At 41.0% G+C, this 27,051-nt stretch overlaps 1 protein-coding gene across 1 annotated transcript in view; it reads right to left on the bottom strand.

The window, feature by feature from the left end:
• Positions 1-27,051, bottom strand: part of Egflam (EGF like, fibronectin type III and laminin G domains) — a 159,204-nt gene that overhangs the window by 82,891 nt on the left and 49,262 nt on the right. The window contains exons 2-5 of the mRNA XM_074077576.1: positions 15,019-15,128; positions 13,786-13,869; positions 5,247-5,364; positions 4,030-4,165 (exon numbers count right to left, since the gene is read on the bottom strand). Coding sequence (XP_073933677.1) covers positions 4,030-4,165; positions 5,247-5,364; positions 13,786-13,869; positions 15,019-15,128 — 448 coding nt within the window. The remainder of the gene's footprint in view (positions 1-4,029; positions 4,166-5,246; positions 5,365-13,785; positions 13,870-15,018; positions 15,129-27,051) is intronic.

A 27,051-nucleotide genomic window follows, 5' to 3' on the forward strand; every position in this document is an offset into this window, starting at 1 on the left:
ACAAAGGACTTGAGCATCCAAGCATTTTAGTGTCTGCAGGGGTTTCTGGATCCAGTCTCCATAGATACTGAGAGATGACTGAACCATAAACTGAGTAGCCTATAAGCAATAGTTTCTTCCAGTTCTGGAAGCTGAGAAGTCCAAGATCACATGCTCACAGATTTAGTTTCTAGTGAAGTGCACTTTCTGGTTCTCACTTTGCCCTTACACAGTAGAAAGGTCAAGGGGGCCCTCTTAGGCCTCTTCTGTAAGGGCACCAATCCCACTCATGAGGGCTCCATTCTTGTGACCTAATCACTTCCTAAAGGGTGCATCTCCTAATACCATCATCTTGGGGGTTAGGATTTCAGTGCAGGAAGGGGGGGTGTACCGCAGACATTCATATCATAGTCCACACCAACTGCAGTTTTTGATTTAGAGCCCAGAGAAGCTCACTCTAAACACATACCCTCAGGCACTCACCTGTAATGAGATGGACTCTGAGATGTTTACAAATGGATTTATTTTGCAGTTCAACAATAAATTCCAAAAAGTTGTAAAGGCTTTCTTTCCAGAAAAACAGCGGAGGCCTAAGAGATAGCTCCCCTTTCCTCAGCCAGCAGCTGGGCAGGCTGAGCCTAGGCTTTCATCTCTGAAGGTGGATCACGGACATGATGGGATTTTACCAACAAAGAGCACTGAGCTGGGAGCCAGGAAGAATTTAGTTCTAATTTTAGTTCTGTTCCCAATGAGTCATTTCATTATTGCTCAGCAACTTACACAACAGAGCCTCAATTTCCTCTTTTATAAAGGAAACAGTGTGGTGGTAGGAAGGAAACAAACTGTGTATAAATATGAAGACTCTGAGTAATAATGGAGATAAGGGTTGGATTTGCCCAATACCACAGATGAGGAAAAAGTTCTGAGAGGAAATAACTTGGCTGAAGTGCCACATTCTAGAACAGACAGAAGCAGAATTCCTAGTATAAGAACTGCACCCAGGGATGGGCTTTCCCCATGCTACCATGTTCCATTGGAGTTCAAGAATTCTAGATTTGTAGTTAATTTGCCTGAACAGTGTGAAGATATTTTGTCAAGGTAAATAGAAAAAAAAAAAAGAATTAACAGTTTGCATGAAAGATGTATAATTTTAAAATATATGTAAGAATTTGGGTCCTGAGCCCCTCAGGTATTAGGAATAGCTTTGGACGATAAAATGCATTTTTGTTGTAAGGAATTACATTTCTAAATATAGGTACATAACACCTATATAAACCTTATACCTCTGAAGGTTTGTAATGTCTACAAAGCTCTTTCTCACATATGTTCTCACTTGGTCCTCCTAGCTACACATTGTAAGGCTGAAAGAAGTTACTGTCTGTGTTTTGTAGATAGTGAGTGCTGTGATTGATGCCCCTGGGGCCCATCTCACTCTCCTTGTCCCACTTCTGATTGCAGCAGCAGTTGAGATGTGGACAGTTTTGAGAGAACTCAGATTTGCCTCCTAGAGCCTGCATCTCCCTAAGTGCACGGGATGTTCATGTCACTCCTCCTGGGACCCCAAGTCTCCCTCCCTTATCCACACACAAGTACAGTCTGGAAGTGTAACCCTCAGACAACAGAGGAGGAAAGAAGCCAGTGGGCAAATGTCTCTATCTTCTTATGGGCAAAATCTGAGAGGAATTCTGTAGGCTTCAGAGAGCTACCATGGCCCCCGTGATACTTATAATAGTGATCTCAGTAACACGCCTTATCTGGCCTCTCTGTCTCATTGTCTTCACTCTCTGTTCCTACTTCCAAATAAACTACTTGCATCCAAATCCTTGTCCCTTGTCTTTGCTGGGACCTCAAACTAGGAGAGACATTAAGGCCAAAGACAGCAAGTAACTTACTCAGGGCCCCAGGTCGGAAGAGCAGAGGAAGCAGCACTGTCCCCCAGTCCTCCTGGCTCTCAACCATGACTCTCACCTCCTACTTTCAGTTGTGCATGCAAGGTTAGGAAACTCCCAGTTCTACCTTTTATCAATATATCAGACCAACAGCAAGTTTTAAAAATACATGCTTGCGTGCAAAATCCATAGTAAGTGAGAACTATCATCTCTTCTAGGGTTACACAGATGATCTGCTAGTTTATGATTAAAAAAAACAAAGAAAGCTTTGTATTTTTCAAAATTTTAAAGTATTACATTTTGCTTTGTTGGAGTGGTCTGAATTACTTATGGAAGTAGATTATAAATGAGAGGTTTTATCCCCTGCTTTACAAATGAGAAAGCTGAAGTTTTCCAACCTTCAGTTGCGTAGTTAACTGTATTGGAACCAGGATTAGAATCTTTTCTATTCTAGGAATAGTCCAGGCTTTGCCTACCAAATCTGATCAAAAGCAGGATTGTGGGTTAACCTCAAAAAAGTGCATTGGTCTGGAGCTTTGCATTGGACTGCCTGCCTGCCTGCCTTCCTTCCTTCTTTCCTTCCTTCCTTCCTTCCTCCTTCCCTTCCTCCCTCACTCCCTTCCTCCTTCCCTCCCTCCTTCCTTCCTTCCTTCCTTCCTTCCTTCACTTCTTCCTTCCCTCTCTTCCTCTCTCCCTCCCTCCCTCCCTCCTTTTCTTACTTCGTTGTTTTCAAAATGTGCTAGCATCTCTTTGCCCCTTTCCAGGAATTGTACCACCATTTCCCTTTGAAAATTCAACCCTCTTGAACTGTCAGTCCACATACTCCAGGTCTGAATGACCCACAAGTCACTAGTTCTGGAGCTTACAATATGACCAGTACTTGACTATCCATGAATTCTTCCCAACCTGGCCACAGGGATTGGCTCAGAGAATGGAAAGGGCCAATCAGAATGGATATCAAGATTTTGCTGGGTCCATGGAGAAATATCCACTCTCTTTCCAGCAGTGACACTGGCTAGTAGACTATATGGTGTGAGTATCTTATCACCTATTAGAAAAGCCTTCTTGAAAACAAATCAATAAAGCAGAGATGGATGGAAATAGACTGATGACATGCCATGAATCTAGTGTCCCCTGAATTTAGATTTGCCACTGAACTTTACAGTCACAGGAGCCAATACATTCCTGCCTCAATCTCTGTTCAAGCTTCTACCACTTGAAATTCAGCAAGTCCTGCTTGACACAGCTCTGAAGAAACATGTCTGCCTTCCACAACCAAGGAATAGCCTGAGAAGTGAAGAAACAGAAGCAGAGCTAATCCAATCTTGGATCCTTTGTCCCAGCTTCAGACGGCCCTATGAATAAGGTCCTGCACGGTCTCTGTATGAACCCACAAAGTGCAGGCCTCACGTGACTCCATGGTCTTTAATGTACGACACCCCAACTCCACACACGTTGTTATCAGACTCACTTACCAGCCACCGCTTCAATTCAAAATCCAACTGCAATCACAGTTCAGAGGAAAAACCTTAGGTTGGGAATTCCTTTGTTCACCTTTCTTTTCTTTCTGGCCTTATTTAAAGTAAAATTACACAAGTGGCATTGAGAATCAATGTTTTTACATCTGTAAGTTCTATATGAACTTCTAATCACTCTTCTACCTTCTAATAAGCTGAATAACAAGAACTGATATGTAGACAAGAGGAAAAAAAGCTGAAATCAAACCAAGAAACTTACCCCAAGGTAATATTGATGTGAAGGACACAATACACCATATTTTTTAGTTTTTCCCTGTCCCCCTGAGAAAAGTCATCAAATATTTACTCCAAATGTAATATCTCAAAGCCAGAAGGGCAAGTTTCAAGCTTAAAAACAGAGAGGTTTGATGAGAATGGTGCCGCAGGAGTTTTCAGAGCTCAGAATAGTTTCTGACTGTGGAAGGGAAGCTGTGGGAGAAGAGAGGGAGAGGGGATGGGTTTATCAGATGACTCCCCACTGAAGAGGTAGGGGAACAGGTGCTGGCCAGTGTATAAGCACAGGTCTTTAAGCCTTTGTGCCTTCTTAAAAACAGGTGCTAAAGGCCTAGAGATGACTGCCCCCTTAACTCTAATGAATGCTCAAAATAGCTGAGCACATTTATAAACTTGACACGCAAACTTACCTGATGAATTCCACAGAATAGTATAGAACAGGGGAGCTTCCTTCACTCTCTCCAGGTTTCCAAGAAAGAGCCACCTCAGAATCAGAAACCACAAGGACATGTGGCTGCTGGGGAGCTGCTGGGGGCAGGCAGGAATCTAGGCAGGACAACAAACTCAGCTGCTGCAAAGGCTGAATACATAAAACACATGTGCACTTCCCACAACCAAAGCATTTCTGTTCAGAACAGCCTCAAATCCCAAACCAAACAAACCCTATCACAGCTGCATTCGCCACAAAAGGTTTCAGCCAATAAGAGCTTGTCTCCCTTCTGTGGGCACCTGGGGCTGGAAATCCAACTAAATTAGCCTCCATTGACCATGAGGTATATGGGTATGTGCCCCTTAGAACCTTTCACGACACTCTCACCTCCTAGCAACCTGACATCTTGGTTTGCATTTTGGAATTGATATTTATTTCCAAGGAAAACTAAATGTTTAACATTTCTGCCACTTACTTTCCAATTCTTTGGTGTGTCTTTTCCCTCACAATGATCAGAATTCATGGCAGTGTATCACAGATGGGAAATGCCTTTGTGTGTAAAGTGATCCTGTCACCCCAGTTACCACTGCTATTATCTTCACGCCCCAACTTCCATACCTCCCAGCTTTTCTTCCAGCTATTGCTTGGGCCTGGGAGACTTTCTCCACCTTCCTAAGTATTTTTTTGTAATTTGGCTTGGAGATCCATTGAGTTTTCTTGCTTACTATTTCCTTCTCCCTACACAAAGCGCACCTTGTAAGCAGTGACTCCCCACTTTGTATCCCAGTGTTCACCTTGGTACCACTTTAAAGAGTATTTGTTGGATTCCCTTTCCTTGTAAATAAATCTCTCTCTCACTCCCTTCCTAGCTTTCTTAATTTCTACTCATCCATCAGATCTCCCCTTTATTGTCCTCAAGAACTCCTCAAGGAGTTCTTGTACCTCTATGTTGTATGTTCCTGCAGCCTCTGGGTAGCACTTCTTACAATTTGTGACTGGCAACACACTAATGAGAAAATGTCTTCATTCACCCCTCTAAGTTCTAAGAGGGCAGGGGCTGTGCTTGCTTCAATCACCCCTGCATTCCTGGCTCCTAGCACCAGGCCTGGCGCATGCCAGGTTCCTGTTGCTATTTGCTGAATGAGTGAATAGCAGCCTGTCACTTTCCTATTATTAATGAACTTGAGCCTGTTTTACCTTGGGACAAAGTGGTAACATGCCGAGGAGAGCTAAGTCGCCCTTTGCCAGTCTGACTGTAAGCTGCGATGCTCACTCGATACTCAGTGCCTGGCTTCAAATCTCCAATCACTTCCTCCTGTCAATAACCAGACAAGAAAAGTGCAGACGTTCAGAAAATCTGTTTAGATAAATTGGACAGTTCCCAAAAGGTTTGCATTTTGAGACCCCTGGGAAATTACTTGGGACAAGGATTGTTTTGCTTCATCTAGGATTGGTACAGTTTAAAAATGTATGAAAAGGAAAACATCATGACATATTTCCCAAGACTGGAGTACCCTTTATTGGAATCTACACCCTGCCCTAGAACTGGGGCTCACACTCCCAAATGCCACTCTGAGCATCCTAATTCTTTCACCAGAGTCTCAGGCTGCTGGGATATAGGAAGTGATCTCTCAGGGCTGGAGCCCTGCACTCTTTCTATGTATAGACTGCAATGTTCAGAGACCAGCCACACAGCAAGCTGATTATTTATACCCAGAAAGTAGGGACTTGATTTTGCTTCTCCAATTTTAAATAGCATTGGAATCACCAGGAAGGCTTCCTTAAAACAGGTTGCTGGACTTGATTCCCACAGTGTCTGATTCAGTAGGTCTGGGAAAGGATGTGAATAATTTGGGTTTCTAAAAGTTCTTAGGTGATGCTAATGCAGCTGCTCCCTCTCCCTCCCCCAGAACCACTAGGATTGATGATGGATGATGTGTAAACTTCCCCTGAACAGAAGGCCAGAGGAAGAGGATTTGCTTCACCTTGGGCTATGGCAAAAGTGGTGTTTCCCTGAGGCTACAATGCTAAATGGTAAGCGGAAGCTGGCCTATCAGTGAGAAGCAGCTCCATACTGCAGTGGAACAAGCATATAGGCACCAGCTTGGAGTCAACCAGTCTTGGGCTTGAATCCTGATTCTACTACTCATTACTAGTTATGGTTTTCATATCAAATCCCCTGAGCCCAGCTTCTTCCTCAGTAAAATAAGCTTGTCATATAACTATCTTGTATGATTATACCATTTGAGATAAAGTGTGTATATACAGCAGCTGTCATGGAGGATGTGCTCCAGAAATTGGTTATAATGATTCTTGTACTGTGGATGTGTGGAGCCTCTTCTTTGCTCACCTAGGTTTCCTCCCAACTCCAAGACACAAGTCCTCTCCTCAGTACCTTCCCTGACCACCTAGACCTGGTGATCACACCCTGCTAAATGTACCACTGATTTAACACTTTAAACATAGGAGTTGAACTTTCCTAATCCCCAAATCCAAAATCCACGACGTACTGAACACTGACATGACACCATGAGTAGAAAATTGCACATCTGACTTCATGTGACAAGTCACAGTCAAAACACAGGTGTACTGAAAATATTACATAAGATTACCTTCAAGCTATGTGTATTGGGTGTATAGGAAACAAATGAATTTCAAGCTTAGACTTGGGTTCTATCCCCAAGATATCTCATTGCATACATGCAAATATTCCAAAATCAATACAAAATCTGAAACACTCTGATCTCAAGCATTTTGGAGAAGGGTCACTCGACCTATATTACAAATTGTTGCTTTTCTCCTATGAGATCATAAACCACTTGACAGCAGGGATTATATCTTATATTTCTTCACAATATCCTCTGCAGCTGATTAAGCATTCTTTGTTGCTTAAGAGAAATAAGGAGATTCAAAGACATTTTGAACATATTAAAAATCATTATTAAAACTTAATGAAGTACTCTTAAATCCTGACTACGTATTAGAATCATTTGGAGAGATTTAAAAAAAAAAAAAAAGCAGTGATACCTGGGATTCACTCCAGATCATTTAAATCAGAGTCACTGAGGACAGGGCCCAGTTGTCTGCTTAAAACTCCACAGGTGATTCTAGTATACATCCAGGTTTGTAAACCACTGGTTAAGGGTATGGTTCCCCTCCTGTGCTCTGGACCCCTACCTGTTCCCCCTCCTGTCTTTGCCATGGATCTCTAGCCTCTCCCATATCTACTCTGTCCTTCTGTCTCAGTCTCACCCACCTGAAAAGCAGTCCTTCTCCTATCACACATGCACCCCCCAGCTCCTCTCCTCAAAGACACCTTTTGAAGAAGTTGTCACCACTTCCTCACCTCCCACTTACTCCTCAACTTATTCCCATCTGGCCTCTTTTCTACAAGCCAACTGAAATGTTCTTGCCAAAGTCCCCTCAACTTTGTAGTAAATCCGGTGGGTATGTCTCAGTCTTTCAATACTGTGCACACTCTTGATTCTGAAATGTCTTGGAAACTGTGGCTGTGCTCCTCTTTCATCTTCAATTTCTCTTATTGCTGCTTTCCAAAATCCTCTACCCTATTTCCCTTCTCTGCCACCCCTAAGCTTTGTTTTTTCTTGGGAGTACACCCCTTATCATCTTCTCTTTCTCTCTGCATACTCTTGCAGGCAAACTCTCCTCCTACACTCTTAGTTTCTAGCACTACATTTGTCATAACATCTCCAATATCTACACCACCAGCTCTGGCCTCCCTCTTCACCTCCACACACGCATTTGTGACTTCCTCTTCAACAACTCTACCCAACATTACCAAGCAACTCAAGTTCAACATCACCAACTAATCATTCCTCCCCCTGCTAGCAAAGTAAAATAAAATACTGCTTCATCTATTGTATTCTCTCTCTCATTATTCCAGCCAGAAATTCTTGATATTTTCCTCTATGTGTTCACCTTCTTACCTCATCACCATCCAATCAGTTATCAATAGAGCTAGTGCCACCTTTTTCATTTCACTTGAACCTGTCTGTGCAATTTCATCTTATAGCCACTTAAGTTCAAATCCTTATAATTAAGACAATGGGCTCTGATTCTGCCTGCCCCCAGTACTGTCTGTACCGCCAATATAGACTCCACACTGCTATGCTAAAGTTATATTCCTAAATCTCAAATCTGATCCAACCACTTTCTAGTTTAAGTCCCCCTTAACATATCTGTGTCCCTCTGTCATCCTTTTAGCATTATCCCACACTACCTCCCCTCTTTGCATTCTACATTCCTGTCATACCTAAGAACTTGGCAGGGCTCAAATTTATACTATTTATTTTCTTGCCTCTGGGCCTTTGAACCTGCTGCTCTCTTTACATGAAATGTCCTTCTCTCTACTCTTGCCTGGCTCACCCTGCTCATCCTTTATGACTCAGTTCAGCTGAGACATTACCTCATTTCTCTACCCGGCCCCCAGTCTGGTTAGGTGCCCCTCATCTATCTTGGTGTCCTTGGTGGGCCTCATTGTACACTACTCACCTTATATTGTAATTGTCTGTTTATTTGTCACCTTCTCTCAACCTGCTTGATGGCAGGAAGCAAGTTCTTATTCCTTTGACATCTCAAAGCCTAGGCATAGTATTATCACTCACATGCAAATGTTTGTGCAATGCTTTTGATGAATGAATAAATGGACTGAAGTGAAGTGAAAGAAAGAAAGCAAGCAAGAGCCAAGATGCCCCATATAAGTGGATTACCTCCTCAAGAAGTGAGCTTCAACTGCTGAGCAGCAGCATCGGTTTCTGCTATGGTTTGAATGTGTCCCCCCAAGTTCATATATTGGAAGCGAAATCCCCAGTGCAACAGTGTTGGGAGATGGGGCTTAATAAGGGATGGTTAGATCATGAGAGATTAGTACTGTTATTATGGAATTGGGCTGGTTATTATGAGAGGTTAGTTATTGAGGGAGCAGGTTTGTTATAAAATTAGTCCGGCCCCTCTTGCCCTCTTGCTCCTTCATGCTCTCTTGCCCTTCCATCTTCTACCATGGGATGATACAGCATGAGGCCCTCACCAGATGCTGAGTAGCTGTCAGTGCCATGCCCCTGGACTTTCGGCCTTCAGGACTATGAGCCAGGCAAGTTTCATTTCTTTATAAACTACCCATTGTGTGATGTTCTGTCATGGCAGCACAAAACAGACAAAGAAAGTACCTCTGTCCAAGCCCAGGAATCAATGACTCCACAGATGTTGCTGCCACCTGCTCCCTTCTTCCATTCCCACTTTGACTTTAGGTCCCACTGACTCTCCTTACCTGAGCCAGAATCATAGAGGATGCCTGTCTCCTATCTGCCCCTCCCTGATTTATCACAGAAAGTGGGTATTTTTCAGAATTTATAGCAGGGGTAGCACTGGATTTGGGGGCTGGAAAAGTCTTCCTTGTGTGGATCTGTCCTGAGGATTGCAGGAAAGTTAGTATCCCTGACGCTTGTCCACTAAAGGTCCACATGTGTTTCTATGAGCCTCCATGGAGACCAAGGTATCTTGCAGTCAGGAAGCATTGCTAATCCATCTCTTCATTTTATTTTAATCATTAATTTTTTTTTGGTGGGACTGGGATTTGAACTCAGGGTTTCATGCTTGCAAAGCAGGCGTTCTACCACTTGAACCACACCTCCAGTCCCCATCTCTTCATTTTATAATCAGAGATTCAGAGGATCTCAGTGACCTTGCCCAAGGTCACCCCTGCTCGGGTGACAGAGTGGGACATGGGACTAGATGAATGTCTTCTGATTCCTAGCTAAGTTTTCTCTCTTTAACCCTGGATAAGACCCCAAAAGAACCATTGTTCTGGGTCAACTAGACCAGTAGGTTCCAAAGCAGAGTGATGATAACTCCAACCTACCTCTCCCGTTCTGTAAGCAACCTAATCTACCGAAATGTCAGAAGAACTTTCTATTTCTGCTTTATCTCCTCCTTTAAAATTCTGTGGGATTTTATAATGTACATAATATATTAGCAAGCAGCACATGTATAATTTATAAATACATAAATATACATACCAGTTGGTTTATGTTCAATTTTTTTTAACTGATAGTATGAATGATCAAAAAGTATGGAAACCTCCAGTCTAAACATCCTTTTCTATTTCTATCTCTACCTTTCTATCTCTGCCTTATTTTAATATTTTATTTTCTAGGACAAAACCTGCAGGTTGTCCTTCTAAGACAAAAAGTAAGGTGCATATGAAATGCTAGCCAAATCCAAAGCCTCTAGAAGAAAGATTACCAAACGATGCCATCAGAATTCCACTTTGTCAGCGAGGTTATTTTGGTCAGTTTATCATTTATTCTTTGAGGTTTTATTATTTTTAATTTATCATTTAAATCAATTAATCATTTGTCAGTCCAACCCGTTTAGGATTCAGTGTGGAAAATCAAGTAAACCATTTTTGGATGATGGATTCAGTATTACTGAAAAGACAATCCCGGGTTGTTAGAGGGAACAAGGGAAGGAGAGATTAAAAAGATGGGGGGAGTGGGAGAGGACTTCTCCCAGAGTGCTGCTCACTAGTTTAAATATTTTCTCTCTTTTTCAATCAGTTTCACCTACATCTGAAACAGACTTAAGTTACTTCAACCTTTAAAGATGTTTCTCTTAACCTTACTCTGCCATGTGAGATCAAGCAGCATGCACAAGGAGAAAAGTATTTACTTTCCAAATGACTAAAGATCCACCTGCTTATACAGAACTAAGCTCTCTGCACTGGGCCTTGCTCAGGATGAAGAAGATGTGGGAAAACCAACATTTTAGTGGAAGAGAACCCATCCACACATATACACACACCCTCATCTGGGTCAGAGCAGGGGGTTAAACTTCCCTAAGACACACTTACAAAAATTGCCTGATGATCAGCTGGGCCCTGGAGAGGAAAAACAAAAATAAACAACAAAATACCAGAAGAGACATGAAGAATAAAAGAAAACCTGAAGGACTAAAATAAACCTGTGTACTTTACCTGCCCTTTTCTGTAACTAAAACCGAATACAAACACACATCTTTGCTATGTGATTTTTTTTCATTTTTGCAGAAATGGGTATCGAACTCAGGGCCTTGTGCTTGCTAAACAAGCACTCTACCACCTGAGCCATTGCAATATGAATTTTATCAGCCACTTAATCAGTTCTCATTCTATGCCAGGTGTCATGCCGACGGCTCTCCAGCCATTACCTCATTCAACTCACAACATCTATCTGCTGTAGGGTGATATGATACAGTACACAGGTTTCCAAACTTTCTCAACTCATGGCACACTTAGTTTCTCAGAAACATTTTTATAGCATCTCTAGGTCAAAAGAACTGCCTAATAGTTCCATTTACTTATACTCTTGTGAGTATAAGTAAATGGTATAGTATAAATGGTTCCATTGAGTACTTATACTCAACTTGCTGGTAGTATTTCACACAGATGCTGTTGTTTCCCATGGTGCCCCTTGGGAGCTTGCTACAAAAACCCGAGGTACCCTGACACACAGTTCAGGAACCACGGACACACTAACTACGGCATAGATATTATCAGAATCCCTAGTTTATTGATGGGTGACTGAGACCCAGAAAGATTGCCCAGCTGGATTGTTGTAAGGCAGAAATCTGAACTCATGTGGTCTGAACCCAAGCTATGTTAGCCCCGCCCCTTCCTGACACACTGCAGGTATGTTTGGTCATTACTTCCTCTCTCCAGTCTGCATGTTCTGCAACTCTCCCCACCCCACACAAACACACATGCACACAGACACCCTCATTTCTGGGGTTCAAACCATTCCCTAACATTGGAGTGGCTGGTCATTGAATCTGGCTTTCTAAAAATTCTGCTTCATTTTCTAGCCCCAAGTTTTACCTCTTGACTACTGTTTCCTGGCACTCATCTCTTCTACTTCAAACACTATCCACCCATTAAATGCCATGTTAATGACATCTGGTCTCATGTTATTCTCTAATTATTTTATCAGTGTGAATGTGGTTTTCCCTACAAGCCTGAATGCTGCCCCCAAACAAGGGCTGTCTGTTATCTTGTGCTGGCCACATAGAAGCCATAACTGCAGTTTGTTGAAATCAGCAAGATGATCAAGTGCTAGGATCTGACAGCATACTGTAATGTCTGGGTATAAATAACAGAGTATTTAACATAAAAGTCATCACAAAAGATAACTAATATCTAAATGGCTTTTTACACTTATGAGAGGCTTTTACACATATGATTATATTTGGTTCTTATAATAATTTAATTAATGTACCCTTTCCATGAAACAAAACTGGAGCTTAGACAAGTCATTCCAACCTGCAAGTGGAAGGAGCAGGTGTGGAAGCCCTCTGTTTTACATCTGCCCTGCAGTGACCTTCACAGGCTGACAGTTTCAGAAGCTCTGTCCAGACTCCAAGGCACCACCAGCATTGTGCCCTCAGTACCTGGTTGTGTTCCAGATAATACTCACAACAGCCATGTACTGTAGAATGATAAAGGACAGGAGGCTGAGCTGGTTGAGGACACTATTAAGGACAATGCTACCCCTTGCTTGGTGAGGTCAATGGACTTGTAGAAAGTTCCAGGGCTGCTGCAGGGAGAGAGAACCTGAATGAGGTCAACCCAATCTCTCCTCTAAGGATAGAGTAAGCCACAGAGCAGGGGCTGAGGGCTTTTAATGCTATTGAGGGGTGCTTAAGATTAAAAGCATGCCATGAAAATACAAATGTGATGAAAACGTGCAGCTATCCTTTTCTGGTCACAAGACCTTTGTTAAAACTAGCTAGGGGACAGAAGTTCAGAAGTTCAGAGGAAACCCTGGCTTTCCTGCTGATGCTGCTTCTTACAGATGTATGATTGGGGGAAGTTACTTCACCTGTCTGAGCCTTGGTGCCCCTGTCAGTAAAATGAGGTCATAAGAGCACTGTGAAGATTAAATGGATGGGAGGCATGAGGGACAGCACATGGCGGGCAACAGATATTTAATAAGCAATAGCTATCATCGACCGTGACAAATAAGTTCCAGACTGCTGTCCCTACCTGGCACTTATTAAATAGGAGTGACCAGCAATGCCACCTCCATTATGATAGTGTTATGGGCACTGGGCCACCTCCTAGAGCCATTCAAAGGCTCCACCCTGGAGATTGTAGTAGCAGAATGGGGAAAGAGGAAAGAAAAAAAAAAAAAAAAAAGGAACCAGAAGATGCCTAAGGCAAAAAGTGGACCCAGAAAAACCTTGACAGGAAACAGAAAAGAAACAGTGAGGGAGGTGACAATCAGTGCTGAGCTTGGAAAGGAAAATAAACAACCTGGACCGTTTGAACATACAGTTCAAATTACATCACTTTTTTCCTGCATTGTGTCTCCAGGCAATTGAGAAGACACAAATGTGTGACATTTATTTATAAAACTTTATTGGAATTTTTTTAAAAATCAGAATTGAACTTCATGAAGAAAAGAAAGGGAAAAAATAGTCGCAAAGTGGCTGCTTCCACTCATGACAAGATGGAGCTGAGTTCAGGATGAAAGCACTAGCACCAGGACTCTTTCATCAGACACCTGTCTTCAAGAGAGATAGACAGCACGTCACAGGCAGTGTGAGTGGAAAACACTGGGAATTCCAGAAGACAAGCAAACATTAGCTATTATTGCATGTATGGTAGCACACACACCAACTTAGAAATCTGTCTGGATCCCCCTGAAGTGTCAAGTGCCCAGGGGGCCAGCAGGGAGGTACTCACAGTGACTGGGGTATCCTGGCTGAGAGGCACAGTATGTGACTGCTCCCGTGGGAATTTGTCTGCTTGGACCTCAGAGTAAAAGACCTTGAAAAAATGCAGACACCCTGGTGAGAATATAGCCAGTACTTCCCTATGATAAAGGTTTGCATCCCACTCACCAAGGCCGTGGGTTCTAGGGTTCATCACCTGGTCCCATAGGTACCAGGTCCATGGAACAAGCTCAAAAGCATACAGATGCCAGAAGGAAGACATATCAGCGAAGCAGGATGGAGAGGGCTGTCTCCAGCTCCTCTCATTTTCCTCCAAGCCATGATCTTCTCAGGTAATTTTCCATTTTCCATGTTTTGCATGGCATGAGTCCAGAAATACATTTCTCTAATTTAAGAAGGCCACAGGTAAAGGCCAAGATCAATGTTCAATCGCTACTGTCTCTCGATGAACCAGAGACAGTAGGCAGTGGTGTGACCAGGACGTTAGGGGGAATTTTGTCCCTTCTCAAATGGGCAGCTGAGCTCCAGTGGTGAGCTCTCCTGATGTAGCAGAGATTTCAGGACTCCAGATGTTTATCTAAAAATGTTCTGACTTCTAAAGTTGATTCCTTTCTATAAGCACGGTTCAAAGAAAACATTTTGGTTACTGCAATCAGCCCAATTCGTAGCCTCTGGCGGTCAGAATGTACTCTGTTCCTCCTCCACCTATCTCTCCCTTTAACTAGAGTCTTACATTATATAGTGTTTGTTGACAACATTCCACAGGGACTCCCTGGAATTCCCATGTTTTTGCATTCCTTACAGTTCCAACAAAGCAGAATGAGCGGTTATATAAATACGGAAGGACTGATACTAAGTCCTTAACAGTTTAACATCCAAAAATCAAAATCTGAAACTTTTGAGCCCTAATACTGCACCAAAAAAGTAAAAATCTGCATCCACTTTCACTTGATGGGTTGCAGTCAAAACACAGGTGCACTAAAAATATTGTTCACTGTTAGGGTAGGTTTTTAAGATGGATTGAAACAAATGGATTGTGTGTTTAAACTTGGGTCCCATTCCTAATACATCACGTTAATATGCATATATTCCAAAATCTGAAAAAATTTACAAATCCCCAACATTTCTGATCTCAAGCATTTTGGATAAGGGATATGCAACCCATATAGGAGAGGCTAGAATAGGAAGGATGGACAGTCACACCAACACATACACTGTAGTGATCCCACGCCCGTGTACTCACTGTGTACCCAATGATGGGACTCCCAGGATGCATGGGCATTTTCCACTGGATACTGAAAGCTGTACAGTTCAGTGCACCCAGCTTGATGTCAAGAGGAGGCCCCACCTTGCCTGCCCCAAACAGAAGAGATTGTGTTAGAAGCTTCATGTGCCCCACCTAAATCTTATCAGGATTTAGAGTGTGTACTCACAGATGGAGAGTGCAATTAAAGACAATGCAGTCTCCCTCAAATACACCACTCCTGTCTCAGCTGACCTTGTCCAAACTTGACTATCACCTCCCAACCTACCCTTAGTAGAGAAATCAGCCCACTATTGTCCTCAGTCCATTCAGTCACAATAGTTGGGGACCAGGAAGTGAGACTGAAGATAGCATAGACCAAACACTTGTGATTGACTCCAGGAGTTTGGAATGGATTAAAGCAAGGTGATGAATTCTTATTTACTCATGACATACATGTAATTTACATACATCTACTTACATATAGTTAGTACAGTCTTATTATGGAAAATTTTGAAACACAATTAAGTATTGAGTGAAATTTTAAATTTTCAAAGGTTTTGTTATCTACTTATCTTAAGCAATTTTATGGCTATAAATAAGGTACTTTTAATTATAATTATAAAAACAGATGCAAATTGACAAAATTTAGAAAATACAAAAAAATATATACAATTCCATCATTCAGAGATGAGTCCTCTCAGCATTTTGGTATATCTTCTTCTAGTCACATATGATTAAAACAAAAAAAGTTATTTTATTCTGTGTATATGTATTTGTGTGTGTTGTGTGTTGTATTTGTATAAAATTTTCATTCTTTTTTATTGTTGTAATATAGCATTTATGTGTATATAAGTATATGTTCATAATTTTAAGTCTTATTTCACTTAGTTTACTTTCATTACAATCATTATTTTTAATAATCACAAATGCTTTCCTACACTGCATGTGCTGTAATAAACAGTTTTGTCATTCCATATTGTGAGGCAATTTACTTCCCATATTTTGTAATTTTAAATAATGTTCCATGAGGCAGGAGCCATGTCTATCCTGGTCAGCCTACAGAGACTAGTAGACAATAAAGGCTCAATGGACACTCCTCAAGTAAATGACTGTTCTGCAATTTGATTTTCCACCTACGAGTATATCCTGATGTGCTCTCCTTTAACTGTTGCATATAATTCTACAGCATATCAATTAAGATTCCTTGCAACTTGCAGAGGTCTAATTTATCTGTTTATTAGACTGAGGCCAATTTGTTTCTACTGGGGCCATTCACCAATGTTATTTTTTTTCTACTGAAATGTTTTTATTACTTGAATTTATTTTAGTGAGTAGGAAACACCAAGGAAATTACTCAATGTACTATATTGCCTCGACTTATTATTACATACATTTTTGGAAAATTTCCTGAAGTCTCTCAGATTTTTCTTCTTATTCTTTACTGAGTAAGTAACTAATTAACTGTCTTACCAATGTTTTCAATAACAGAACCTAAGGTCTTTCTGGTAGAACAACTAATAGGGGTATGATTCCAGGAGTCAGCTTCGTCTTGCCCCCTAGACCCCTACAACTGTACCCACTCAGGAATTTAATCTTCAATGATCTCTTTGCCTTTGTGATAAACCAAGATTTAAAGTCTCATCTGGTTGGCCAAACTGAAGTCACGTGACTTGCTCTGGGCTCAGTAATGGGCAGGTAAAGAAGGATCAGTCCTTTCTGGCTTCTAAACCAGGAAATGAAAGGATGAGAGATGTCCTGGGAATTATTCTTACACCAAGCTTATCTACCAAAAAAAAAAAAAAGAAGGCATCAAAAGGAGTTTAGGATCACAGGAAAACAGTGGGAGGTCATATAGCCCAAAACTCTACTCTACAGGATACACAGCATGCAAGCACATTGACCTTTACTCTGGTGATTGACATTGAGGTTGTCTCCAAAATTTCACTGTACAAAAAAAAATTCTGAAAAGAACATCTCTGTATGTGCCTTCTTGTGCACATGAGCAAATACTAGTAGGATGGATATCTATGAAAACTGTGAGGCATATGCATTTTAATTTTTATTAACTACTGACATTGCTCTCCCAAAAAGATTCAATGGATGAATCTTTACGTTTAATTTGGGTAAATTTTTAAAGCAGAATTCCTGTATCAAAGACAATTTTTCAACCTCACCATTATTGATATTTTGAGTTTGATGGGGGTGGAGTTCCTACTGCACTGTAGGATATTAAGCAACATCTCTGGTCTCTACCCACTAGCATAACAGCAGCACACCCACCCCACCCAGTTGTCAAAACCGAGAATATCCTGACATTGCCAAATGTCCTCAGGAGACAAAATCAATGCCCCACATACCTGCTAAGAACTACTGACTTAAGAGAATGAATATTTTCAAGATTTTAATAAATATAATCAAACATACATCTGGAAAATTAGTCAATTTATAAGCTTATAACAGTGAAAGAGAATGCCCCAAATAAGTAACACAGGCTTACCAGGTCTGACTGTTACCACTTAAAAATTTCTGCTCTGTAGAACACACTGTCAAGAGAATAAAAAGACAAGCCACAAACTGGGAAAGAACATGCAAAAGAAATATCTGATAGATGGGTGCAGTGGCTCACACCTGGAATCTTAGATACTCAGGAGGCAGAGATGAAGAGCCTCGAGATTCAAAGTCAGTCTGGGGAAAAAGTTAAGGAGACCTCATCTCAACCAGTAAAACTGAGTGTGGTGGCATGTGCCTGTTATCCCAGTGGCTCAGAAGGAGTAAATAGGAGAATTGTGGTCCAGGTTGGCCCAGACAAAAATGAAAAACCCTATTTAAAAAAGCACTAAAGCAAAAAGGTCTGGGAGCATGGCTCAAGAGCCCTTATTTTCCCACCTGCCTAGCAAGTGGGAAGCCCTGAGTTCAAACTCCATTGTGCCTTTAAAAAAAAAAGGATATGTACAAATGTACCAAGGAGGAGGATCAGAAGAAAATAGACTAGGAGACTAGTCCTGAGAAAGTAGCAGAGAGATAAAACCTGAGAAATCTGAACATGAGGAAGGTCATGTAGCACTAGGCTAAAGTAGCCAATAAAATTAAATACAACCATATATGGATTAGACCTTGCTTTTTGCTTTTGTAACCTGCTTGCAAGGGTATATAAGGTGAGACCCTCTTGTTTTCGGGGCTCAGCCTTTGGACATGAGTCTGCTGAGTCTGTGCTGGCACAATAAAACGTTGCTTCCTGCTAATTTGCCTCAAGAGTCCAGTATTTCAGCTAGCAAACTTCCCGCAACACAAATGCTATAGACTGAATATTTGTAGTCCACCCGGACCCCCTCGATTCATATGTTGAACCTAATCCCCAGTGTGATAGCATTTGGGAGGTTATCAAGTTATGTAGTCCTTGGGAACAGGATTAGTGCCCTTATAAAAAGAGACTCCAACTCTCCCTCCCCTTCTGTTATGGGACGACAGAGAGAGAACACCAGGAAGATGGTCTTTAACAGTCACTGACTCTGTGAATGGATAAAGAAACTGTGGTACGTCCAGACAATTGAATGTTATTCAGTACTAAAAAGAAGTGACTATTAAATCACAAAAAGACATGGAAGAAACTAAAATGTATATTATTAAATGAAAGAAATCAATCTGAAAAGGCCACATACTATATGATTCCAATTATGTGACTGTCTGGAAAAAACAAAACTGTGGAGACTGGAAAGATCAGTAACTGCCAGGGATTAGGGACAGAGAGAGGGAGGGAGGGGTGAAAAGGTAAAGTTTAGAGGAAATTTAAGGCAATGAACCTATCCTATTCTATATGCCACTGCTTTTCATTGCAGTGACAAACACCTGAGCAATACAATTCAAAAGTAGGAAAGATTTATTCTATCTAGTTTCTGCTGAAACTTCCCTTCAATGATGGAGTATCACAGTTCACTTCAAAGCTATCAGGAGAGGAGAGGAGAGGGAAGAGGAGAGGAGAGAGACTCAGGGGAGGGGAGGGGAGAAGAGAGAAGAGGAGAGGAGAATGCCTGCTTTTTGCTTTCTTTTTCCACCCAGGCCCCAGCCTATGGGATGATCCTGCCCATTTGGGGCAGGTCTTCCCCCACTTAGTTAATCCTCTTTGAAAACACCCTCATGGACACACCAGAGGTGTGCTTTACTAATCTCCTAGGTACTTCTCAACCCAATCAAGTTGATAATCAAGATGAGCTATCACAATATAATACCATAATGGTATATTCAAACCATTATGTATTTGTCCATGCCTATATAATGTACACACCAAGAACAAACCCTAAAGTAAACTATGGACTTTGGATGACAGTTGATACTTGAATGTAGGCTGATCAGTTGTAACAAAAGTACTACTCTGGAGGGAGATTCTTGTCACAGAGGAATCTGTTCTTCTGTAGAGGTAGAGGTTATATGTGAAATATTTGTGCCTTCTCAATTTTGCTAATCTGAAACTGCTCTAAAAACCTTGACCTCGCCCCCCCCCCCTTTTTTTCTTTTGCAATGCTGGGGATCAAACTCAGGGTCTTGTACATACAGATCAAGCACTCTAACACTGAGCTATATTCCTTGCCCCTAAAAACTTGAGTCTTAAAAAACTTTTGCAAATATGATTTTCAAAAGTCAAGTACTTTTATATCTTCTTTGACTAACTTTTTTCTCTATTTGTGTGTTTTGCAAAATTTTTAATTGAGTTGTTAATTTTTTATCATTTGTTTCTAAGAACTCTTGATATTTTAAAGATTTGAACCATTCACATCTAATTCCTCCACATAGTTTTATGATTGGGTTCACCTGTGTAATGACCCACTAGTAACCAGCTTTATTGATGTGTTAAGAGCTCTATGATTACACAGCTTCAAAGGTGGCTGGAAAGTGAGAAGATAGTGGAAATGATTTGTCAGCCTACAGAACCCTAAAATAACCAATAAGTACAGCTGCATCCACCGTCATAGGAATAGCACTTACTCCCTATTCTCTGGGAAAAGTTATAAGTGATTGAGGCAACCTCAATCAGTTCAATAAAAGGGGAGCCAGTCATCATTTCCCTTGTGTGTCAGCAATGCTTCAGCACAAAAATTCAAAAAAAAATTCTAGGTATTTTAAGTAAAAAGATAGTTATGGAAATTGGAAGAATAGCTAGAAAGATGGAGTTCAGGTGTCTCCATTAGCTGTATTTGATAGATGACAGATAATAGATATATAGAAGATAGATAGATAGAGATAGATGAAAGAAAAAGGAAAGAATGAGAAAGAGAGAGAGAGAAAGGGAGGAAGAAAAGAAAGAGAGAGAATTTACTATATAGTGGAGATTCAAACCAGGAAGCATCTATCTTTATTGCTGCCTTTGGACACCCAAGCTAGTGATGGGCCCTGGACTGATAAGTTCTCATGTATCAATGGCCTTACTTGGCTAGAGAAATGGCAGCAAGAAAAAAGTCACCATGCCACTTCTACCTTCTATATCTCCCAAGAGTACGTCTGATTGATGGAACCTAATTTACATCCAGAATACTGGCTGCAAGAGAGCCTGAGAAGTGTAGTGTTACTTTTCCAGCCTTTGCATTACAGTAGTGGCTCCCAGAAGGAAGGCTAAATGGATGTGGAACAAGTCAATCTACAGTGTTCACAGCATCTTGGTACATAAGAGTGTGAATTCCAACATACTATCCCTTTTACTTTCATATTTTCTAGAAAAGTGTTTAAATCAAACCCTGCTGGGACACAGTTGCTTCTGACTCCTATTTTATTGTTCTTTTCATTCATTTATTCACTCTTTCACATGCCTAACAAATGCGAATTGAGCTCCCTATGTGTACGAAGCAATGGGCCAGCCAGTGAGGCCACGTTAACTACAGAGATGTGGACCACAAACGAGTCAGCAAAACACCACATCGGGTGTGAGGAGTATTAAGGTTGAGCAGATGACATGCACCAAGGACACACCAGGTTCCACCTGACAGACTAGCAGGAAACAGGCAGACTAAGTAGGGATGGGAAAAGTGCCCCAGGCTGAGGAAGCCAGAGTTGAGGGACAAGCTTTATCCCCACAACCATCAGGGCTCCATGGTTGAGTGCATGTTGGCAGTGAGGGAGAGGAAGGAATCAAGATGGCTCCAAGGATTGTGACTGTGTGCCACCTGGTGAACTGGCAGCCCACAGATGGCTTTTTACTGCTTATGAAGTAGGTCTGCTTGTCTGCAGGGAGTGAGAGGTAGCCAGGTGGAACATTTGGACCAAATGCCAAAATATTCCAGATGAATTTATTACATATGGGAAATCAGATTATAGAAAATAATTTAGTTTTAAAACCAGATTTTTTGAGGAAGAAAGCTTAAAAGAAGTTAAATAAATCAAAAAGAAAATAATGAATTCCAAAAAAATCATAAAACTTTCATTACATTTCAAAAATCACAAAAATTAAAATTCAAAACAACAGACTGAGGGTTAAATGGTTGAGGCAAAATGACATAAATATCTTTATTATAAAACTCATGCATATTGATATAAAAACATACACAGACCCTAATAAATAAAATATGAAGAGACAACTCACAAAAGAAGATGTATAGCTAGCTAGCAAACACACATGGAGATATTCAAATTTGCAAGTTTTCAAAGAAACACAATTTTTAAAAATTGAGATGTTATTTTCACCTATTAAATGAAGCCAAAATATTTAAGTGAGAGTAACTAATGCTGACAAGAGCACATGAGTGTGCTACTCTCAAAAAACTACTGATGGCAGGATAAATGAATATGCAGGCATTTCGGAAGATAAATTGGCAATACAGAATGATATCCAAAGCCATAAATCTGCTCCCATCCTTTAGCTCCTCTGAGAAGTGTGATCAGTCTCCCCGAGGAAAGAATCTTAAAAGAAGAGACTGTACCATGAAGAGGTCTTTGTAGTATCACTTGTGACACAGAGAAGCCATAAACAATCTAAATATTTAGAAACAAGGCGATAGTCTATCATGGTTGATCACTTTTGAGACTGGTGTACGAACATTGAAGATGTGATTTCGCTAAGCACACAGGATGTCTTGGATTGGATCCTGGAGCAGAAAAAGAACAGTAGTTGGGAAATGCATAAAATCCAAATAACACCTGCGGTTTAGCTGTAACTATTACAAGTTACAGTTTTGAATTTGACAAATGTACCATGGTTAGGTGAGATGTTAACGTGAGAGGCTGAGTGAAAGGAATACAGGGGTTCACTCTACTACTTTTGCCACTCTTCTATAAATCTGAATTTATTTCAAGCTACACAGCTTATTTAAAAACAAGGCTTGATCCACACTATAACAAACTTAGGATGTAACATTAAATTTTAAAAAGTATATTCAATTGCCTTCCTTACTGTTAGTACACTCATGATATATTCATTTGAAAAGTAACTTAGAAGCAAGAGAAAAAACTGTTACTTTAGGGTGGCAGAGATTAAAGACCATTTGCTCCCTTATTTTCTCTATTTAGAAAACTTTTCAGAATATTATTAAACTGCTTTGCACATAATTCAAAAATTTCTTTCAGAAGTATTTTTACATCCAAAGGCCAAAACTGCACTGGTACACATAAAACCAAGACCCTTGTTTCCTAAAGGACACCATGATGTTTGTACCCATTGGATCGGAGCAAATGGTGCAGTTTTGTGTTTGCAGTCTGTTTCTCTCCATTTAATGGTCCATTTAATATTTTGTAATCCATGAAGCAGATTATTTGCTCTCAAAAACATAAAGTAATGTACCTGGGTCATATGCTATACCCATATCAGAAATCAACTGTCACAGCAAACTGAAGACACCCAGGGATGAGGCTGTTGGTGCTGTAACAGTGTCACATGGAATTGTCCATTGATGGTGACTGAACTGCCACAGGGAGCACCTGGAACTGTAACAGACATAGAACAGGGCGTTTCCAGCTCTTCCCTACTTTGGTAGATGACTATTATCTAGAACTCGAGTTTGCAAAATGTTTTGGTTTCTATGTTCTAGATTTTCTAGGGCAGTGCTGATCGTAAGCAACATCTCACAAGTATATCCCCTTGGTTTCCTCATCATAGCCGTGGGAACAGAGAGGCATCTCCATGGAGCTTTACAGGAAGCAGAAGACAGCAAGCTGGCAAGACCAGAACTCACTAGGTTCAGGGGAAGAGAGACAGCCTCCAAGCAGGGTGGCACTTCATGTCTTCGCGAACATTCTGAACTAGAGTTGATGGGAAACCAGAGCTCTGAGCATACCGTCTTCGCACACCTCACCAGTTCCCACATAATGACTGGAAGACATTCTTCTCTTTCTCCAAATAATGAACACACATTTAATACTGCAATTATTACCATTTTAATTTCCAGATCTTTTCAGAAAGAAATGAAGTTAAATAACATACAGCTAAAAACTCACATCCCAATCCCTATCCTCTTCCTTCCTTCAATAAGTAACAATCATTCTGATGGGACCAGGTCTTCTCCTCGTGTAAATTTGTGCTTTATTTTATCAACATATTTCTTTAATTTATTTTTACTGGAAACAACCAAACTGTGCATCAGTGAGGAGATGAAGAGCCTGCTGACCGCCCCTGCAATGAACCAGTGTCATTACTATTTGAACATTTATGCCTTTAAAAAGAGAGAGAGCTGAGGAAAGAAAGAGAAGAAGAGAGAAGTGAAAACCCTTATAAATTTTCGAGTACTTCTCAAACATTAGTGAGGTTCTGGTTGACTCATCACTGCTGGGTATCAGCTTTCTTTGGTTTCTAAATCTGCTGCCCCTTCTCTTTGTGCATTTTGGTTTTTAAAGTTTTATTGCTAGCATCTTCTGTCTTCCTTTGTCTGTTGATAATGCTCTTTTCTCCAGTTTATAGGCATTTTAGTGGGGACAGAAGGGAACTTGTTCAATCCACCATGTTTGCCAGAAGTCAATTGATCCTCATAACATTTGGGGTAGAGGAGGAAGACATTATTTCCACTTTACAGATTAAGAAGCTCAGGTCAAGGGTCTATTGATCTAAGATCAGAAGGAGGCAGAGTCAATGAGTAATGAGGTAGAGAGATGTACTTTCCCTCCTCACTCTTTCAAGCTGGTGTTCCTCACAATTCTTCCCAGCCTCCCCTTCTCAGCACCCACTACATCCACCTCCCTACCAGTCACTACCACATGTGTGCTATAACTCCTGATTCTTTTCCTCCAGCCCAACTCCTCACTTTGGAGGGGCAGGCCTCTGTGCCCAGCTACCAAGTGGACCCAGATGTCAGGTGGGCTTCTTGAATCCAACATGTCTGACTTGACTTCATCATTTCTTTTTTTTTCAGCCCATGTCCCTCCAGCAATCCTGAGAAATGACACTGCCATCCACCATGACTTTCAAAAACCCAGTCACACTATAGCCATCAGAAGCCTGATAATTATCAGTACTGCTCAGGCGTGGGGTTGAGGAAGATTCTGTGTATGCAGTATCCAGAGCTCTGTGTGCATGGAAACCTCTTTGCTACCCATCCAAAGGGACTCAGTTTCCCTCTTTATGGAGAACATGTGTTCGTAAGGAGGCTTTTTCCCTTTTCTGTAAAGTGGTTGAACACAACATGGAAGTTGGGGCCATAGGATTGGGATTCTAGAACTCATGTGCAGGATTTGCTATGAAGGACCATAGGAAGAAACTGCCCAAAACTTCTGAAGCTGCATTTGCATTTTGAGCACAGCCTTATTCTCTTCATATATTTTTCAAGAGTGTCCTGAGGGTAAACTATTCTCCAGCTGGAGCTCTCTGAACCAGCATTTGCAGAGTAAGCATGTTGCTTAAACACACATAGTATGATTATTGAGTATGTATCCAGGGGACAGTCTGTAGGCAGGAGTGATCTAGCCAGAGGAGCCAGCCTTGAGCTAGAGATAAACTCAAGACAGGAAAGGGTGGTGGACCCAGAAAGTAGGCAGTCTCAAGACTCATGGCTTGGTCAGCCTCAGAGACACACAGACATTGGGTGTGGTCCTAACTGGGGTGAGCACATCATGGTAATTTCCCAAATCTCTTCCAGTCACCAGAGACTTTCTTTCCATCTCTACAATCTGTGAATCTTCAGGAAAAAAGTCCCATCTTTGCATAGGACATATAAAGACCAAGTGGCATCTCTCTAAAAACTTTAGTGATGAAAAAAATGGTAATGGTTAAAACTCTAAATTCTTCTGGGATCTTACCTATTGTGATATAGAAATATAGTAACACTTCCTGAGTGTGAAAAAAAGAAAGTCCTAGTGTAGACCATCTAGATATTACAAAAATAACACTCATTTCTCACCAAAAATCCAACAATAGTTACAAATGACAAAAAATGTTATGTAACAGAAAACTAGTTTTGAAGAACCATAGTCTATAAAACTAGTATAATACATTTGTAAACTATGCCCTAAAACTGTTCTTATAAGCTAAATGCTGTACCTCCAAAAAGATAACTAAATAAAAAGTGTGTTTCTTTGCCATGAGGGAGCTGTGTTCTTGAGTTTTCACCTTTGGAAGGCTTTTAAAACTGTATTAAGCTTTTTTGCATTAGAAACTTCTAAATAATTAGGTCAATTTATGGTAATTTTATTTTATAAAACACTTCAACTTCCTGAGTAAAATTCATCTCTGACTCAATTAGTTTTGTAATCCAATTCATAAAAACACTTCAAAATGCAAATAAAAATATTATCTGTGACAGAAATACATTGCTAGCTTTTCAGTTATTTGATTTTCATGGAATGGACCAAAGTTATATTCACTGATGCAATGGAAAGTGCACAGAGCAACTAAAAATAGTCAGAAAATTCTGAATAGGAAAGAAAAAAACCCTATTTACATCTTTTTTTTGCTGTAACTACCATTACAAAAGTAATATTATGAATATGTAACCAAAAAACTGTACCCAGTAGAGACACTTCCCAGGTAGTCGTGCCTTCAAGAAAGCAGTGAAAACATAGGTTTAACACACAGAACAGTGTTTATTCTAGTTACACTGGGATTGAGGAAGTTCAGACATTGAGGAGCAGCAGGTACTGTTTTCTAGAGCCCCACAGCCTCTCTTTGAGGCAATTACATTGCTACCGTTATCATGCTTTCCTTGGAAATCCCCCATTCAGGTGTGGTTCCAGAATGTCACCTGCCATTCAAGAGTGTGGGTGAATAGAGCTAGGATGTGGGCTGAGGTGTCCTTGTATGTGCACACATGCCATCCTCCAAGCAGGGACAGGGTGAGGGCATGCTCAGCAGGCCAGGTCTCTCTATATCATCATCTCTTCTCCAAGTGGAAATTCAAGGAGTCTAAAAAAACCAAAATTTTTAACCTGGTCTTTCAGATCATTGCGAAAGCATACTGTATATTTGTCAAGGTATAAAGAGAGAAAATTTGGATCTAACAGTTTGGTAGAACTGTACTGTAAGTTTTTATGAAAATGGTATGTAGGCTCTTGTGCCTACTGTTAGAGGCAAGTCTGTCTCTGACCATCACATCATGCTGCGTCATAAATTTGGTTCAGCTGGTTGTGAGGGGAACTCACAGAGGACTCCCTATGGCCCAAGTAGTGACTTCCAGGCAGAGGGAAACCCCGGCTGGAAGCCTGCAACAGCAGGGCCTAGAGAACCCATAGAAACTCAGGTGTCGGAAATGGAGAGATGAGGGAGAGAGTGGCAGCACCAATAAACTGGCAACCTACTAGGGTGACAAGCAGACAACCAACTTCCAGGCCCAGCTCTATCCATAATGCCAGCTATGTTGGAGAAGGTTGATGCAAAAGGCAGCTTTCAAGTGCCCATTGAGGGTAGGAGCCTGCACAATGGGATGTGCTGCTTTCACTGACTTGAGCTTGCTTCTCACCACATCATCCAAGGCAGCAAGCAGAAAGACTGTAAATCTCCACTCACCAGCTTCCTGTTACCCCTTACAAATACACATAAGCACAAACACACGCTTATGCACCCATTCACATGCATACAAAGTTGATCCTTCTCCCAAACCTCACAAAGAGAAATAAACTCATCTAAGC

Source organism: Castor canadensis, chromosome 6 (genome assembly GCF_047511655.1).
Source record: "Castor canadensis chromosome 6, mCasCan1.hap1v2, whole genome shotgun sequence".
In the NCBI taxonomy this organism is placed as follows: domain Eukaryota; kingdom Metazoa; phylum Chordata; class Mammalia; order Rodentia; family Castoridae; genus Castor; species Castor canadensis.